The 18891-nt window shown below is 53.0% G+C and overlaps 1 protein-coding gene across 1 annotated transcript; it reads right to left on the bottom strand.

Moving 5' to 3' along the window:
* Positions 1-14843: 14843 nt before the first annotated feature.
* LOC136006786 (acrosin-like) lies at positions 14844-17359 on the bottom strand. The gene is made up of 4 exons (XM_065664841.1): positions 17181-17359; positions 16360-16625; positions 15823-15971; positions 14844-15203 (listed from the first exon to the last, which is right to left on the bottom strand). Exons 1-4 carry the CDS (start codon positions 17357-17359, stop codon positions 14844-14846), a joined length of 954 nt encoding a protein of 317 aa, XP_065520913.1.
* Positions 17360-18891: the final 1532 nt, after the last annotated feature.

Raw genomic sequence — 18891 nt, 5'->3', positions numbered from 1 at the left:
TTTAGGAATTTCTCAGAAGTTTCTCATCTGACAAGTGCTATTTTAGGTGTAGAAATCCTATTTTTTGTAACTGCCCATGTGGTCAGTATTAGGACAGGACAGATGAAAGGGCTCAGCAGCCCGTGGATTAGTGCATAGTCTGGAGAGCTGCAGAGTCCATCACTCTTGTTCCCAGCTGCCCTGCACTTGTCCTATTACTGCGCACACAGATAAATAGAGAAAAGGAGAAAGAATGAGATAAAGAACAACTGGTAGGGAGCCCTGCTGACTCAAAGGGCAGAACTTCACACTCCCAGCCCTTGGTGCAGCTGTGATAAACAGAGCAGGAAGCCAAGGACTCTGACGGCAGAGTGCCGACCCCAAGGGAAGGCTTTGTGCTCCCAAGGACCCTATGGGAGAGCTGTGCCTGTCTGGGGGCAGGTCGCAAGCCCAGCAGGACAGGCAGAGCAGACAGGGAACTGCAGAGGAGATGTTCTAGTGAGACAGTCAGCTCCTTGCCCAGCACAGCATGGCCAGCAGCCACCTCCAGTGCCAGCCACCAAGACAGCTGCCTGAACGCACCCTCGCCAGGGCCGGGCTGCACTTTCCCCCCACTCCCTGCCCATGTCTCTGCTGCCTGGAGCTGTCCCTGCCAGCAGCTGCTGTGCCCAGCTCTGCTGCCTCTCAGGGCTCCCAGAGCCCATCCCATGGGCTGTGTGCTCAGCTCTGCCCTGCACACCCCTCCCGGCAGCAGGGCTCTGCCCAGGGGCATCTCTACCTGGGCAGCGGCTCAGGAGCAGCTCACACAAGTCCTGACAAGACGCTCGCTGCCTCCTCCAAAGCAGAGAAGTAAATTCCCAGCTCCCACTGCCCAGCCTGCCCACCAAGAGGGAAAAACATCAGAGCTCAGGATCCTTCCTTCTAAGGCAGACGGTGCCTCAGTGTCTTTCAGAAGGACCCTCTGCAAACGTGCTCAGAACGATGTGGAGCTCTGAGCAGCCCTGACCCACCCAGCACCCTCTCCAGTGCACACAAATACTTTTCCTTTCCTGACAGGGGTTGTTCCTTCTCCCCCAGCTTCTCCCCCAGCGCCGTGGTGAGCTCCCGGGCAGGCTGAGTGCTTGCCCTGGCAGGCAGCAGAATCCCTGCCCAGCACACAGGGACCCTGCTCGCAAGGGCAGCGCTGGGCACCCCTGGCTGCACACCCACATTCACACCCTGCAGCCAGCCTTGGGACAAGGGACCTGCCTTGTCCTGGCCCTCGCAGGGCGCAGAGGGAAGCCCTGCTCTGCAGCACATCCTCCTTATCTACACAGAGAAACCAAGAGAGTGCTCCTGACAGATCCCATGGACTGTCCGAGGCAGCAGCTTGAGGAGATCCCTCCAGGAACCGCAGCTGCACTGCCCTGCACCCAGAGCCTTACCATGCACAGGGCTGGGAGTGTTTCTCCTGCAGGGAGCTCTCAGCATCCTCCACTGCCAAGTGCCTTTAAGCTCTCTGAGGCTCTCAGGTCTCCCCTGAGTGCCTGCAGGCAGTGCCCCAGCCCTGCTCCTGGGCAGAGCTGTCTCTCTGCAGCACTGCCTGCTTGCCAGCATCTGTCTGCGTCCCAGGAGCCCGGCCCAGCTCAGCAGCAGAGGCCCAGCCCAAGGTGGCTCTGCCTCTGCCCCTCTGAGGTTCATCCAGGCCTCCCTGGGGCTCCAGGGGAACCCTATGGGAAAGAGCCTGAAGCAAGCACTGATGCTCCCTCCGTCAGCTGGAGACACACTGCCTTCCTGCAGTGCCGTTTCTGTGATGAGAGACAGACTTTGGTCTGAACATCAGCTTTTCTTAGAATTACAGAATCATTTAGACTGGAAAAGACTCTTAAGAACATTGAATCCAACCAATAACCAAACACTGTCAAGTCCACCACTGAGCCATGTCTTTAAGTGCTACACCTACATGTCTTTTAAATACCTCCATGTATATAAAAAGTCTTTTTATATACCTAAGAGGTCTTTTATATACCTCCAGGGATGGTGACACAACCACTTGTGCGGGCAGCCTGTTTCTTGTCCCATCATCAGACAGCACAGCCAGGCCAGCCCACGCTGGCATCTCCTTTACCCCTGTTGAAGGATGGGATTCAGCCCGGTTAGCTGAGGCATCTCATCCTGGGATTGTAGCCCTGAGACTGGAAGGGGTCTCAGCTCCCTCCCATGAACACCACAAACCCACACGAGGTCTCACTTCCTCCGAAGGTGAAATTGTACCACTGTGTAGATGAGGTCTTCATCAGAGGAGATTGCCCCACAGAGGCAGGGGAAGCAGCAACAGCACTGTGGGAAGCACTACACGATGTCAAAGTTCCACCTGGGCAATGTCAGAAACCAAGCAGAAAGCAGCAGATCAACGCTCCCACCCAGCTGGGTGTTGGCCACAAATTTACACATCCCAGTAGGGAGCAGCATGCACCAGTTTGAACCAGTACAGACCAATATAGGCCACTATGGCCCCAGATACTGCTGGGGGTTCAATAGACCCTACCGCAGGTCTTCCTGTTTGCAGCTGTGCTCAACTCCCAATCCCTCCCAGTGCTGCCACTACCTGCTGCAGGTGCTCCCAGTCCCTCCCAGTGCTCCCAGTCCCTACCACAGGTGCTCCTGCTCATCCCCCACACGGGCTGGGGGGATGCTGGAGGCTATGGGGGAGCTCATCCCGGTCTCTTTGGATCACAGCCCTGGAACCGCTGCTGCATGAGGTTGGTCCCTGCCTCTGTTCCCTGGCGGCACAGGCCGTGCTCATCCTCAGCAGCGCACCAGAGCGGCGGAGCCTGGGACGCTGCCTGCAGGCGCTCTGATGCTGGGAATGGCGCAGTTTTCCTTAGGGAAAAGGATGGCGAAGACAAACCTGGACCAAGAAGCTCCGGAGACCGAAGGGCAGTGCCTCCACCGCCCCATTCCCTGCTCTCCATCTCCATCTATAGCATCCAGGCAGCACGGACACCCCAAACCCACCTTGCCCTGCTTCTCCTATGGGATACAGGGTCAGAGCCCCAAAAGAGAACAAAACCAGGCCCAAAAACGCCCAAAACACCCCACACCCACTTTGCCCTGCTTCTCCTATGGGATACAGGGTCAGAGCCCCAAAAGAGAACAAAACCAGGCCCAAAAACCCCCAAAACACCCCACACCCACTTTGCCCTGCTTCTCCTATGGGATACAGGGTCAGAGCCCCTAAACACCCCAAAAAGAGCCCCAAAACAACCCCAAAACACCCCAAAACCACCTTGTCCCTATTCTCCTATGGGATACAGGGTCAGAGCCTCAAACCAGCCCCAAACCAGTCCCAAAACAGCCCAAAACAGCAAAAACAAAACATCCCCAAAGCATCTCAAAGCCACCCACAAACCACAACAAAAACACCCCCAAGCCAGCTTGTCCGGCTTCTCCTATGACATACAGGGTCAGAGCCCCAAAACAGCGCCGAAACAGCACAAAGACAGCCCTCAAACACCCCCAAAGCATCCCAAAACCACCACAAAACACAACAAAACCACCTTGTCCTACTTCTCCTATGGGATACAGTGTCAGAGCACAAAATCACCCAAAAAACACCCTAAAACACCCCTAAACCACCTTGTCCTCCTTCTCCTACGGAATACAGAGTCCAAAACGGGCCCCAAACCAACCCCAAACCAGCCCCAAAACACCCCAAAACCACCCCAAAACGACCTTGTCCTGCTTCTCCTATGGCATACAGGGTCAGAGCCCCAAAACAGCATCAAAACACACCAAAAAATCCCCCCAAAACCACCTTGACCAAAAAAATCAAATCCTCAAAACACCCCAAAAACACATTGACCTGCTTCTCCTATGGAATACAGGTCATAGCCCCAAAACAGTCCCAAAACAGACCAAAACCACACCCTAAAACCACCTTCTCCTGCTTTTAATATGGGATACAGGGCAGAGCCCCAAAACAGCATCAAAACACACCAAACCTCCCCCCCCAAAACCACCTTCTTCTGCTTCTCCTATGGTATAGAGGGTAAGAGCCCTAAACAAGACCCAAAACAGCCACAAAACAAACTAAACACCCCAAACCACCCCAAACCAAAACCACCTTGTCCTGCTTCTCCTATGGGATACAGGGTCAGACCCCAAAACAGCCCCAAAGCAGCACAATACAGCTCAAAACCTCCACCAAACGACCCCAAAACACTGCAAACCACTCCAAAACAACCTTGTCCTGCTTCTCCTATGGGATACAGGGTTAGACACCAAAACAGCAGCAAAAAAGAGTCAAAACAGCCCAAAACAATACCCAAGACACCCAAAACCACCCCAAACCTCCTTCTCATGCTTCTCCTATGGGGTACAGGGTCAGAGCCACGTAACACCCCATAAACATACCAAAACCACACTAAAACATCCCAAAACAACCCAAAACCACCTTGTCCTGCTTCTCATATGGGATACAGGGTCAGAGCCCCAAAACGGCCCCAAAAGACCCCCCAAACATGCTAAAACACACCAAAACCACCCCAAAACCACCCCAAACCCACCTTGTCTTGCTTCTCGTATGGGATACAGGGTCAGAGCCCCAAGACAGCCCCAAAACTGCTGCAAAACAGCCCAAAACAGCTCAAAACCAAAACCACACCACCCCAAAACCACCTTAAAAAACACTAAAACACCCCAAAACCACATTCTCCTGCTTCTCCTATGGGATACAGGATCAGAGTCCCCAAACAGCCCCAAAACACCTCCAAAACACCCAGAAACCATCCCAAGAACACCCCAAAACCACCACAAAATTATCTTCTCCTTCTTCTCCTATTGCATAAAAAGTCAGAGCCCCAAACCAGCCCCAAACCAGCCCAATACCAGTCCCAAAACTCCCTAAAACACCCCAAAACCACCTTGTCCTGCTTCTCTATGGAATACAGGGTCAGAGACCAAAACTGTTCTGAAACACCCCAAAAACACTGAAAAAAATCCCCAAAACTCCCTAAACCACACTAAAAAAGCCTTGTCCTACTTCACCTATAGGATAAAGGTTCAGAGCCAGAAAATGCACCAAAACACCCCAAAACACCCCAAAACCACCCCAAAAACATCTTCTCCTGCTTCTCCTATGGGATACAGCTTCAGAGCGCCAAAACAGCCCCCCAACACACTAAAAAACTCCAAAACACCCCAAAATCACCTTGTCCTGACTTTCCTATGGGATACAGTGTCAGAGCCCCAAAACATTGACAAAACAGCCCTAAACCACCCCCAAAACACCGCAAAACCACCTTGTCCTGCTTCTCCTCTAGGAAAGAGGTTTAAAGCCCCAAAACAGGAACGAAACACCCGAAAACACCCCAAAAACCACCTTGTCCTGCTTTTCCTATGGATTACAGGGTCAGAGAACCAAAACAGCCGCAAAACAAACCAAAATCACCCCAAACACCCCAAAACCACCCCAAAATCACCTTGTCCTGCTTATCCTATGGGATACAGGGTCAGACCCCCAAAAAAGCCCCCAAAACACCCCAAAACCAGCTTGTGCTTCTTGTCCTATGGGAAAGAGGGTCAGAGAACCAAAACAGCCCCGAAACACACCAAAACCACCTTGTCCTGCTTCTCCTATGGTTTACAGGGTCAGAGAACCAAAACAGCCGCAAAACAAACCAAAACCACCCCGAAAACACCCCAAGATAACCTTGTCCTAGGGTCAGAGGCCTAATAGAGCCCCAAAACACTCCAAAACACAGCAAAATCAACTTGTCCTGCTTCTTCTCTGGGATATAGGGTCAGACCCCCAGAACAGCCCCAAAACAGCCCCAAAACACCCCAAAACACCCCAAAACCACCTTGTCCTTCTTATCCTATGGGATACAGGGTCACAGCCCCAAAACACCCCCAAACCAACCCAAACACACCCCCCAAAACCCCCAAACCACCTTGTCCTGCTTCTCCTATGGAATACAAGGTCAGAGACCAAAACTGTTTCAAAACACCACAAAAAAACAAAAAGAAGCCCACAAAAATGCTCAAAACACCCCAAAACACCCCAAAATCACCTTGTCCTGCTTCTCCTATGGGATACAGCTTCAGAGCCTCAAAAAACCCCAAACCACCTCAAAACCATCTTAATCTTCTTCTTCCATGGGACACACTTTCAGCACACCAAAAAAGCCCCGACACACCCCAAAACATACCAAAATCCCCTAGTCCTCCTTCTCCTACGGAATACAGGGTCAGAGCCCCAAAAGAGCCCCCAAAGAGCCCAAAAGATCCCCTAAACAACCCCAAACAAACCCAAAACCATCCTAAAACACCACAAAAAAACACCTTGTCCTGCTTCTCCTATGGGATACAGGGTCAGAGCCCCAAAAGAGCCCAAAACACCTAAAAACCAACCCCAGACCACCCCAAAATCACATTCCCCTGCTTATGCTATGGCATACAGAGTCAGAGCCCCAAAACATTACTGAAACAGCCCAAACCCACCCCAAACCCACCCAAAAACCACCTTTTCCTGCTTCTCCTATGGGATACAGGGTCAGACCACAAAACCATGACAAAACCACACCAAAACCACCCTAAAACACACCAAAACTACCTTGTCCTGCTTCTCCTATGGGATACAGGCTCAGAGCCCCAAACCAGCTCAAAACAGACCAAAAACACACCCAAACACCCCAAAACACAGCAAAAACCCCTCCAAACTACCTTGTTCTGCTTCTACTATGGGATACAGGGTCAGAGCCTCAAAAGTGCCCCAAAACAGCCCAAAATAGCTCAAAACAAACCCCAAAACACCCCAAAACAAACCAAAAACATCCTAAACCATAGCAAAACCATCTTGTCCTGCTTCTCCTATAGGATAAAGGGTCAGAGCCCCAAAACTGCCCCAAAACAGCCCAAAAGAGCTCAAAACAAACCCAAAACCACCCCAAAACATCCTGAAACACCACAAAAATCCACCTTGTCCTGCTTCTCCTATGGGATAAAGGGTCAGAGCTCCAAAACAGACCCAAAACACCCCAAAACTGCTCAAAATCAACTCTAAACCACCCCACAATCACCTTGTCCCGCTCCTCCTATAGCATACAGGGTCAGAGCCCCAAAACATTGACGAAACAGCCCCCAAAACCACCCCAAAACCACCCCAAAACCACCTTGCCCTGCTTCTCCTATGGGATACAGGATCAGGACACAAAACCACGCCAAAAACACCCCAAAACCAACCTAAAACGTCCCAAAACTACCTTCTTCTGCTTCTCCTACGGTATACAGGATAAGAGTACCAAAACAGCCCCAAAACGCCACCAGAAAACTGAAAATCCACGCAAAAAACAACCCAAAACACACCAAAATGACCTTGTCATCCTTCTCCTATGGGATACAGGGCCAGAGCCGCAAAACACCCCATAAACTCCCCAAAAACACACTAAACCACCCCAAAACCACCTTGTCCTGCTTCTCCTATGGGATACAGCGACAGAGCCCCAAAACACCCTAAACACACAAAAAACTACATAAAAAAAATCAAACACCCCAAAAACATGCCAAAACCAACCCAAAACAATCTTGACCTGATTCTCCTATGGGACACAATTTCAGTGCACCAAAGAAGCCCCCAAACACCCCAAAAACACCTTGTCCTGCTTCTCCTATAGGATACAGGGTCAGAGAACCAAAACAGCCCCGAAACACCCCACAACACCCCAAAACCACCTTGTCCTGCTTCTCCTATGGGATACAGGGTTAGACGCCCAAAACAGCACCAAAATGGACCCAAAACAGCCCAAAACAACACCCAAAACACACAAAACCACCCCAAACCCTCCATGAGTCAGTACAGAGATAAAGTACTGGCCACTTTTCTCGTTCAGCGATGCTCAGGGCCAGCTGGTGGCTTTCACCTCGGCAAACTGACTCGATTCGCCCTCTCCTTCAGCAGTTCCTGCAACTTGTCGCCGAGGACTCCATACGGCTGCCTTCCATCTCCGATGCTTTCCCACAATACGGCAGGACCCATCAGTAAACAAGGCATACTGTTTTTCACTTTCTGACAGTTTGTTATATGGTGGGGGCTCTTCAGCACGCATCGCCTCCTCCTCTGCTGACATTCCGAAATCTTTGCCCTCTGGCCACTCCATGATGACTTCTAGAATGCCTGGACGACTGGGATTTCCTATTCGAGCGCGTTGTGTAATTAGTGCAGACCATTTACTCCACGTAGCATTAGTTGCATGTCTCTTTTCCTTCGTCTCTGATCTTCACCTGTGGCTGGAGTCTACAAGAGGGTAAGAGCTTCTTTGCAAATGATTTTCTGCCTTTTGCGTCATGCAGATTTTTAATTCTTTATGGCTTCATCCATTATTTTCTCTTTTTGACAGCCTGTGCCTGCCTTACACGATCTCTATTTTAAAGCATGGCAAAATAAACAGCAGTTCCTCATTTGCATGAGCTTCTAGGACAGTGACAGATACTCTTGAGCTCTGAGACCTGTGCTTGTCTACTCAAAAGCCCCTGCTGACCACAGTGACAAAACCAGCTTTTTGTCCCCTTAATTCCTCTGCCGCCCTGCACAGGCAGCACTATGTGCAGCACCGAAAAGCAAGGTGCCCTGTAACTGGGCTCAAGTACCACAAGAACTTCAACAGCTGCCCAGATGAGCCTTTCTGCCGTCGTGGCATTTCCTTCATGTCAACAGCTTGGGCTGGGTTGGGTGCTCACAGGTTTTGGAAGGCACAGTTTGCGCTGTAAAGCATTTCTTATCAGTGATGATTCAAGAGCAAGAAAGAGCTCAGCTTGACCCAATCACACTCCAAGTGTCCATGGATGGCTCTCCAGAAAAAATTATGATAAATCTTTATACTTTCAAACTGTTTAAAACTGAATGGATGCCACTGCCAGGTAAGAGCCAGCACCTTGCGATCTTGCCACAGAACACTTTTCAGACTGGGGTTGTGATTTCACGGGAATGCTTACAATCTGCTAAGGTGTGTGTAAGAAATAGAACCACTCACAAGGCCTGCTTGGAATGATCATCGAAGGACAATCGTCATCACGTAGGGCTTGACCAACAGACTAAAAAGAGGAAAACCGGGAACGCTGAATACGTAGCAGAATTAACTACGTGGGTTTTGTTTCCCACACACTCTGAGAAAATGCCCCAAACTGGACTCTGTAGCCTCCTCCCCAAACTTGACTGGTGGACCTGCAAGACACAGTCATGATGTGAGAATCCAGCCTCTCAGTGTGATTTGGGAAAAGACTATTCTTAACTTTTCTAGTGACAAAAAAGAAAGACCTCTTCACTTTGCATCGGCAGATAAGGCAGTAATGACTGGGCGATTGCTCCTTGCCTCGCCCTTACTTTTCTCTTAGAGAGTAAGAATTTAACACAACTAACATAGCTGAATTGCAGGGTGGTTTAGAGATGGGAGAAATAACACAGTACATTTGAGTCCAAAATCAGTTCCACGAAAGACAGACTTCTTTTCCTAGCTAAATTGTGTGACCTATTCACACTGGCCCTGACGGAACAAAAAGCACTTTCATGTTCAAGTCGCCTCTTTCATAGACACTGAACCGCATGGAGAGAGCCCCCTCTGTCCCAGCGCTCCTGCGGGCCCAGAAACACCCAAGGGATGGGGGGTGCGAGCAAAGGCCGAGGGCTCTGGCTCAGCTCCAGCAGCAGAGGAGGAGGCCAGGAGCCTAGAGAACCTGCCCCTGGGTTGCAGCCTTGGGCACAGAGAGTCCATGAGGAGAAGGGAGAGGGGACAGGAGGGACATGGGGGCACAGCTCCAAAGGCAGCAGCAGTGCTGTCACAGAACACACCCTCACAAACTCTTCTGGACAATCAAAGCAGACTCAAACACAGACTCAAACACCCTCCCTGTGTGCCCTGTGGTGACGGGGATGCCCCAGCCCTCACAGGGTGCCCTAGGAAGCTGTAGCTGCCCCATCCCTGCCAGTGTCCAAGGCCAGGTTGGATACAGGGACTTGCAGCAACCTGCTCTAGTGGAAGGTGTCCCCGCCCGTGGCAAGGGTTGGAACTGGTGAGCTTTAAGGTCCCTTCCAGCTCAAGCCAGTCTGGGATTCTAGGATTCAGGAATCTGTAGCATGTTGAGGAGAGGATGACCTCGAAAGGAGGATTGAAAGGGCTTTCCCAGAGCACACAGAGCATTTCCCAGTCTGGAATACAGGAAACGTTGGACCGAGTCCCTGCAGCAAAAGAGAGGCAGAGTAGCACTGCTGGGCTGCAGCTAAGGGCTGTCCTAGGCAGAAGTTGGAAAGGAGCAGAGAATAACACAACCTCCTTGGATAGGGGATGACCTGCTTTGCAAGGACAGCAGTGGCAAAGCCCCAGTCCCTGCCACAGGGCTCCCGGGGGAAACACAGGTCCCAGCATGACCGTGTCACCTCAGCCAGCACAGAGCCTCTTCCCACATCCCTCCTCGCATGCAGCACCCACTGCAGTGGCCAAAAAGCCAGGGCAAGAACCAGGCCTAGCACTCACCTGCCAGCGAGCCCATGGCAATGCTTGCCAGCATCATGGGCAGCACCACATTTGCTGCATCTCTGCAGAAGAGAATCCACAGTGTCTGCACCCAGACTGAATTTATCCCCACCAAACACCCTCCAAGCAAAAATCTAACTTCACGGATGAGTTGTGCACAGTTTTTGCCTTGGAAAGTGGTTCTGGGAGACATGGAGTGACTGTCAGCGTTCAAAGCCACAGTTCCCCAGGTCTCGGACCCAGAGCACCTTCAAGCTCTCTGGCTGTGGAGGAGGAATGTTTCTATCTCATCACTCACCCACAACGTGCAGCTGCAGCCAGCCCATGGCCTCCAGCTGGGACCTGAAGCGCTAGAGCCAGTTGTCCCCCCACTGCAGCACCATCTGCAGCAAGAAGTTTGTTCTGTTGAACCTCAAGTGGCTCTCGTAGGGGGAACGGTGGTGCTGGCTCCATCGAAAGCATAAGTGAGGATGGCTCCCTCCTGATGGGCAGTTTTGTATTCCCAGATGACAGCTCTGCCTCCCTGCAGCGGTGGAACCGTCAGGCACATGGTGCAGACCATGGCCGAGACGAGTCGCTCTGACGCCGGCCTGAGGTCAGCGGAGCAGCAGGGAGGGAGCGTGTGGCCTGCAGGAGAAAGGAGACGTTAGCGCACAGCTCCTGAGGGGCAGCTCCTGCCACCCGGCAGCGCTGGGTACTTGAGGGTGTCACAGAAGCATGGAATGCTTTGGGTTGGGATGGACCTTAAAGCTCATCTAGCTCCAACCCCTGCCACAGGCACGGACACCTTCCACTAGAGCAGCTTGCTCCAAGCCCCTGTGTCCAACCGGGCCTTGAACACGGCCAGCCATGGGGCAGCCACAGCTCCTCTGGGCACCCAGTGTCCCAGATGGATTCCATTCTGGGCAGCCTGTGACAGTGTCCCACCACACTTACAGGGAAGAGCTTCCTCCTAAGGTCTCATCTTATTCACCCCCCTTTGGCAACTTAAAGCCGTTCCCACTTGTCTGATCACTACATGCCCTTGTAAAGAATCCCCCTCCAGCTTTCCTGTAGGCATCAAACAGATATTGGGAGGCAAACTCATTGTCTAAGTCATCATCTAAATTATCATTTGTATCATCTTCAAATCATTGTCAATTAACAGTTGAATTGAAAGTTAATTATTGCTAAATCACCATTGGATTCCCATTTGATTTTAATTCAGTCCCTGATTAATTACCATTGGTCATTAACAAGGCCCTTATCCCCACAAGGATGACTTCTCTGAACCATTCCCCTGTGAAGCACAGTGAGGCACAGCTCCAAGTCCATTTCCCTTCAGGTATGCAGCGTCAGATCCAGCAAGTGCCCTCGCTCCCCACTGAGGGCCATGGCAGATGGAGGTAGCCCAGTGCAACCGGACGGGGTACAAAGAGAGCTGCAGATAAGGTTCCCGACAGCAGGACAGCTCCTGGCACAAGGACTATCCCAGCTCCAGGGCCAGCCTGCACCGGACGCCCTGTGCTTCCTGCCCTTGGCGGCAGGGTCACAGCGGGGCCCTCTGTGACCCGGTCTGTGACACTCCCCGATTTGGTCACATCTCTTGTGCTGCCCTTCCCTTCCCCTGCCCGCATCCCTCTATCCTTCAGGGGGGCACAGAGACCCCACAGCCGCCCCAGGGGGAAACTGGGAGGAGTCCATCGGGAGGCCCAGATCCCTGCTCAGGGCAGGTTGGGTATCAGTTGATGGGTGGTGAGCAACTGGATTCTCCCCCCTTGTTATTCACATTAGCATTATTATTACTGGTGGCAGCAGTAGTGGTTTTGTGTTATACCTTAGCTACTGGACTGTTCTTATCTCAACCCATGGGAGTTACATTCTTTCCATTCTCCTCCCCTTTCCTCCGAGAGCCAAGGGGGGGAATAGGAAGGAGAGTGAGTGAGCGGCTGTGTGCTTCTGAGCTACCAGCTGTCCTAAACCATGACAGCACCTTTAGCTAAAGTCCCCTTGTCCCAGTGGCACGTTTGAAACCTCTGGTGGTATTAGGACATTGCTAGTGCTCTGCCGCAGTACTGACTGGCATCTCTCCGTTTTTTGGGGAGGAAGGTAAAAGCAAGATAGACAGAGCTAAGGGGCAGATAAAATACATCCTTCAAGGGGTTTTAGAAGGCCACTCAAAGGAAAAATCTAGTCTCTGATGGAAACTGGAGTGACATGCCCACTCCATGTGGCAGGGCAAGCTCATGGCTGGAGCTGAGCTGGCACTGGAATTGGTTCCAAGTCTAGAACCCTTCTAGTCACAGCCAGACATTGCTGGATACCCCTACTCTGCCCCCTGATCCCCAGTGCACGAGAAAGGTCTGATCCAGGGTCTGCTTATGCCTTCCCAACAGCTCGTCATGTGTGAGCAAGTGTCAGCTTTCAATAGCTGAGCTAGTGGAGAGGCAAAGATGTGCTCCTTGGCCTCCCTCTGCTCAGCTTTGGGCCAAGGCAGGAGAGCAGGCCTGCTGTTCTGTGGCTGGTCACTGCGCTAAGGTGGTCGTGTGTTCTCAGAAGCCCCAACAGAAAGCAGGGAGGCTCAAAGGCTGGTAGTTGCAAAGCAGAGGAGGAGACATGGGCAGGCTGCCTTACCTTTCCTGGGAGGTAGTCTGCTGACCCTGGCTTCCCTGTTTTGTCTCCTCCAAGGCTGCTTTTGGTTCCATCCTGTACATGGGAGCTCCTTTATTGCAGACGTCCAGTTCCACCTTGGGGAATGCAGCAGGACCTGGTGTCTGTAAGAGTGCCAGGGAGGTTGCTGGGTACGCAAGTGTTCTGCTGACAGGCAGGCTACTCCACAAAATGATCACACATGTGGTTTAAACAAAGTCACCCATAAATCATACAGTCGCTCTCTCACTCCCCCTACTTCTTGCCCTCCCCCTGCTCCCAGAGGGACAGAAAGGAGAATCGAAAAGAATGCAACCCCCACGGGTTGAGATAAGAACAGTTTAGTATCTAAGGTATAACACAAATCACTACTGCTACCACCAATAATAATAATGATGAAGGAAATAACAAGAGGAAAGAATACAACACCTCAACACCAGCCGACCAATAACTCGCCCCACTCCCCCCAGCTGAGCACCCACCGATACTCGTCCAACCTTGCAGTCCCTGCCCTTCCGGGTAACTCCGCATTGAATCCTGCCCATGACGTGCTGTGGTATGGAACACCTCTTTGGTCAGCTTAGGTCAGGTGTCCTGTCTCTGCTTCCTCCCAGCTTCCCCTCCTCCCTGGCAGAGCAGGAGGCTCACAAAGTCCTTGGGCAGACCAAACATTTGAGCAGCAGCTGAAAACATCGGCGTTATCAGCACTGTTCCCAGGCCAAAAAATGAAAACACAGCACTGCACTAGCTACTAAGAAGGAGAAAAATGACTGCTACTGCTGAACCCAGGACAGATGGATACAGCCTTGAAGCTTGTTAGGTCCTAAGTGAAGATCCCAAGCCTGGAAGCAGGATGCTCCAGCTGGATGCAGGGATGAAACAGAAGCATGGAAGGCTGGGTTCTCCTTCATCATTTGGGCGTGGAGAGGAGCCTTCAGCATGGATTGGAGCCATAGGACAAGGGGAGATGGGTTCCAACTACAACAGGGTGTCGTGAAAGGAAGACTTGGACGACTCAATATGAGTTACCAGCAAGCTTCGTTTATTGGGCTTCTACCTTCGGTTAATATAACAGTGAATATGCAAATACTAGGCACTTGATTGGTTCTGGCACAAATAAGGCATTGTGTAAGCTCTATACTTTTGCAGCTACACCGTGCACACCCCCACCATCCTCCTTCTCATGCACTTATCACTTAGTGGCCTTGGCTGTGATTGGTCATAGTATGTTGCTGTTTGCCGGTGTCCTTCATTTCCTCATTATCTGGCATGAGAGGTTTGCACCATGTTCTACACAGATGTCTTGTTTCAGCTCATTGATGGGAACGTAACCTTTTGACCTTTTTTGACAAGCCAATCCTCCACAACAGGGAAGTTCAGGTTAGAGATAAGGAAGTGAGGGTGCTGGGACACTGGGATGGGTTGGATGGAGAAGGATGATGGATGGGGCTTGGAGCAATGTGGTCTAATGGAAGCTGTCCCCCCTCCTTCTTCATGCCATGGCTTAATGGTAGGGCAATGATTGGACTTGATGCTCCTGAAGGTCTTTCCGAACCTGGCTGATTCCCTGATTCCCAGCTCCTGCTTCACACTGTTCCCTGCCCTCCATCCCTCATCCCCATCCATCCCCATGGACCAGAAGAAGACGTGGGCGTGCAAAGCATCCTCTCTATGGGAAAACAAGGCAACTTTATCGAAGTTCGAGACAACTGCAAGCGATGCTGCTCCTCAAGTCTTCTTCCCCCCTAGAGCCTGCAGTAACTCCCGCACCCGAGTGGTGAATTCCACCAGCACCCGAACTGGGAAGGAGCAGAAGCCACTGATGCTGGAGGCCGTGGGCGCCGGCATTGTCTCCTGGATGGGAGTATGGGAGACGTGCTGGTGGCTCCATGTCGGGGGCGTGGCAGAGGCTCCCGCGGAGCGGAACATCCCCAGCTGGTAGAGGATCCACTCATGGAAGTGCTGCGTTGAGGTGTAGACCCCCGGATGGTTGGCCCTGGCGCAGCCACGGCCCCAGCTCGTCAGCCCCACAACCCAGAAGAAGTTGGCACGCTTGTCCCGGCACATGAGGGGACCGCCGCTGTCACCCTATGGAGGAGAAACAGAGAGGATGAGGATGGGGATGGGTCGACATGGGAACAGCAGAGGGGACCGCCACTGTCACCCTGTGGAGGAGAAGGAGAGAGGATGAGGATGGGGATGGGTGGCCATGGCAATGTCGGAGGGGACCACCACTGTCACCCTATGGGGATGGAAGGGCTCTCCTTCATCATTTGGGTGGGGAGAGGGTCCTTCAGCATGGATTGGAGCCATAGGACGAGGGGTGACGGGTTCCAACCGGAACAGGGGAGTTTGGGTTGGAGATAAGGAGTTGTTTCCTATGAGGGTGGTGGGACACCGGCATGGGTTGGATGGAGAAGGATGGATGGGGCTTGGAGGAACCTGGTCTAATGGAAGGCATCCCTGTCCCTAGCTTCGAACTGGATGCTTTAAACTCCTTCCCAACCTAACCCATTCCATGAATCCATGCTCATGACATGGTTTAGTGGTGAAATCTCAATGCTCTTAAAGCTCCAACCTCCATGGTCTCCGCGCAGGGATGATGGATCAGGAGGCGGATGCGCTTCCGAAGTTAGGATAAGGGGGGATGCAGAGCAGGGCCATGCAGATGGGAGAGGAGAAGGGAGCCCCAGTGGCACATCCCTACCTGGCAGGTGTCGATGCCACCCTGCGGGTACCCAGCACAGAGGTTGTGTCTCTTGATGGCCCCTCGGTACCATTGGCTGCTGTTGCAGAGCTTGACATCGATGAGGCGGACCTTGGCCTCCTGCAGGGCTGATGGGGACGATGCCCCCGCTGTGGGGACACAAAGGGGGTCAGGACTGGGGGCACAAGGACTGGCTTTGGGGGTATTGGGGGCTGAGAAGCTCAATGGGAGCCATCAACATCCCCCCATGTCCTGGGCTGCATCCCCTTTGCTCTGTATCCTCAACAAAAGGAGGACATGGAGGGACCTTCAGCGATGGGACAAGGGGTGATGGGTTCCAACTCAACCAGGGATGCTCAGGCTGGAGAGAAGGAAGTGGTGGGACACTGGGAAGGGCTGGATGGAGAAGGCTGGGATGCTCCATCCCCAGTTGGAGCAATCTCCAATAGACCTGGATGAGCTTTACCCTCCCTTCCATCCCATTCCATGAATCCATGGCCCAGCATTCCAAGGCCAACGGGGCCATCGGGCACTCACTTCTGGCCTCCCTTGCGCCCCATCCGCTGATGAAGCACTCGGAGAGCTGGGATAACCTGAGCGTCGCATCGGGTATGCAGGCCAGCTGCACGTGGTACCCGCACTGCACTGGCTGGTCCAGCTCCACCAAGGCAATGTCGAAGCCGCCGGAGATGCCCGTGTAATATTCATGGACCACGACCTGCCGTATCCAACGCTTCTGGGTCTCGGCATTGGCCCAAGCCAGGTCCGTGATTCCGACCATCACGAACCAATCCTTGGTGAAGCTGGGAGGGAGTGGAAGAGCAGGGATTGGAGCCATAGGACAAGGGCTGATGGGTTCCCACAGGGAATTGCAGGCTGGAGATAAGGAAGGGATTCCCTAAGAGGGTGCTGGGGCACTGGGATGGCATGGATGGAGAAGGTTTGGATCTCCATCCCTGGCAGTGCTGCAGGCCAGCTTGGAGCAAGTAGCTCTATGGAAGGCATCCCTGCCCATGGCAAGGGGTTGGAAATGGATGATCTCAAGCTCCTTTCCAGCCCACCCCACTCCATGATCCATAACCATTGCATTCTATTGCATTCCATTCCATCTCATTCCATACCATTCCATTTTAATCTATTCTAATCCATTTTATGGAGAAGAGGGATGGGAAGGAGCCACATTCCTGCTGCTTCCCAAAGGAAAGCACTGCGCCAGCGTGCCTTAGGCTCAAGGGCTGTCAAGCTGGAATCAGCCTTCTCCTGAGCGCTCTTCCCAGTGCATCCAGGATGGGGAACGGGACGGGATGGGAGCTGCTCCTTGGCTATTCCCTACGGCTGGAATCCCTTCTCCCCCTTACTTTTGCCCGACGAAGCAGTGAGCGGCCGTGAGGACCCATTGAGGGGTGATGAGGGACCCCCCGCAGATGTGCGAGAATCCGGTGGCTGTGGGGAACTGGATGCTGACAATCCATGGCCAGGCGCCCTGGTGCGCATCCATGCCTCCGACAATGCGCGACATCCCATAAGAATCAGCCATGGGACGGGTACCGCAGGTCCCTCTGGAAGCAGAAGCCCAACACTTGATGGTTAGGGATGCAGGGCGAGCATTGTCGTGCCCCATTGGGAGCTGCAGGGACAAGGGACCCTATGGGGTGTCCCAGAGATGAGCATCATCCTGCCTCATAGGGTGCTGCAGGACAAAGGACCCTATGGGGTGACCCATAGCTGGGCTGTGCCACCACATGGGGTGATGGCAAGCAAGTGGGGCTCCCCACATCCCACCTCCCCATTGGTGTGACCGTGGCTGGGAGCGGCAGCATCTCCCTATGGAATACCAGGAGCCCCGGAGCCTGGAGCCACTCACCCACAGCTGTCCCAGGAGCCTTGCACCAGCCAGGCCAAGGCCAGCAGGATGATGACAAGGAGCAAAGCCATCGCTGCCACCACCGCTAAGAGTGACACCAAGGAGCTGCTTCCAAGGAGCTGCAACCAAGGAGCTGCAAGCACCACTGCACCCAAAGCGCAACTGCCCCAGGGATACGGGTGCTGGATGCAGGTCCCTTGGAGCTGGGGCTGATGTCATAGAGAGGCAGGTTCCATGGGGTGAGGTCCATGGGGAGGGGGGCGGGTCGGGGGGGGGGGTCGATGGGGGGTTCCATGGGGAGATGGGGGTGTTCTGATGCGCGTGGGGTGATCTGAATCCCTGTGGGATGCTCTGGAGCTCTGTATGATGCTGTGGTTGTGGGATGCTGTGAATCTCTGTGGGGTGCTCTGCTTTGTGGGATGCTCTGGAGCCCTGTGGGATGCTCTGAATCCCTATGGCATGCTCTGCTTGTGGGATGCTGTGAATCCCTCTGGCATGCTCTGGAGCTCTATGGGATGTTCTGAACCCCTGTGGGATGATCTGCTTGTGGGATGCTGTGAATCCCTCTGGCATGCTCTGGAGCTCTATGGGATGCCCTGAACCCTTATGGGATGATCTGCTCATGGGATGCTCTGAATCCCTATGGGATACTCTGCCTGTGGAATGCTCTGAATCCCTATGGGATGCTCTGCTTTTGGGATGCTTGGAACCCCTATGTGATGGTCTGCTTCTGGGATGCTGTGAATCCTTGTGGGATGCCCTGCTTGGGGGATGCTCTGAACACCTATGGGATGCTCTGCCTGTGGGATGATCTGAATCCCTATGGGGATTTAAGGTCCCTTCCACCCCACACCACGCTGTGACTGTCTGACTGTAAAGTACGATCTGCATTTGGCTGCAGAAGAGCTCTCAGCACTGAGTCAGGCCCAGGAGCAGGTGCAGACATTTGTGCAGAACATCCTGTCTCTGCTGCTGGCCTCGCCAGAGGCCACTGGAGACCGCTGAGGGCAGGTGAGGCCCGGAGAACAGCCAGGATCAAGGGCAGCACCGCCACCTCCTCTGAAGGAAGCCCAAGGGCTGAGGCTCTGCAGTCTCTCCTTTCCCCTGCACCACCCTTGGCTTTCAGCCCCACAGCAGAGCCCTTCTGCAGCTGCTTCTCAGCTCTTGTTGTTCGCTGGCAACTTCCAAAGGCACTTGTGCCTCTG

Source organism: Lathamus discolor, unplaced genomic scaffold (genome assembly GCF_037157495.1).
Source record: "Lathamus discolor isolate bLatDis1 unplaced genomic scaffold, bLatDis1.hap1 Scaffold_70, whole genome shotgun sequence".
In the NCBI taxonomy this organism is placed as follows: Eukaryota; Metazoa; Chordata; class Aves; order Psittaciformes; family Psittacidae; genus Lathamus; species Lathamus discolor.
The sequence above is the reverse complement of the archived record's forward strand: the minus strand, read 5'-3'. Positions and strand labels throughout refer to the sequence as shown.

What these genes read in the sequence shown, in the direction of transcription:
- LOC136006786 (XM_065664841.1), bottom strand. Translation starts at nt 17,359, where the DNA reads ATGGCTGATTCTTATGGGATGTCGCGCATTGTCGGAGGCATGGATGCG. An exon ending in CACTGCTTCGTCGGGCAAAA is followed by an intron (nt 16,626 to 17,180) that starts GTAAGGGGGAGA and finishes ACTCCCTCCCAG; the next exon opens with CTTCACCAAGGATTGGTTCG. An exon ending in GGGCGCAAGGGAGGCCAGAA is followed by an intron (nt 15,972 to 16,359) that starts GTGAGTGCCCGA and finishes GTGTCCCCACAG; the next exon opens with CGGGGGCATCGTCCCCATCA.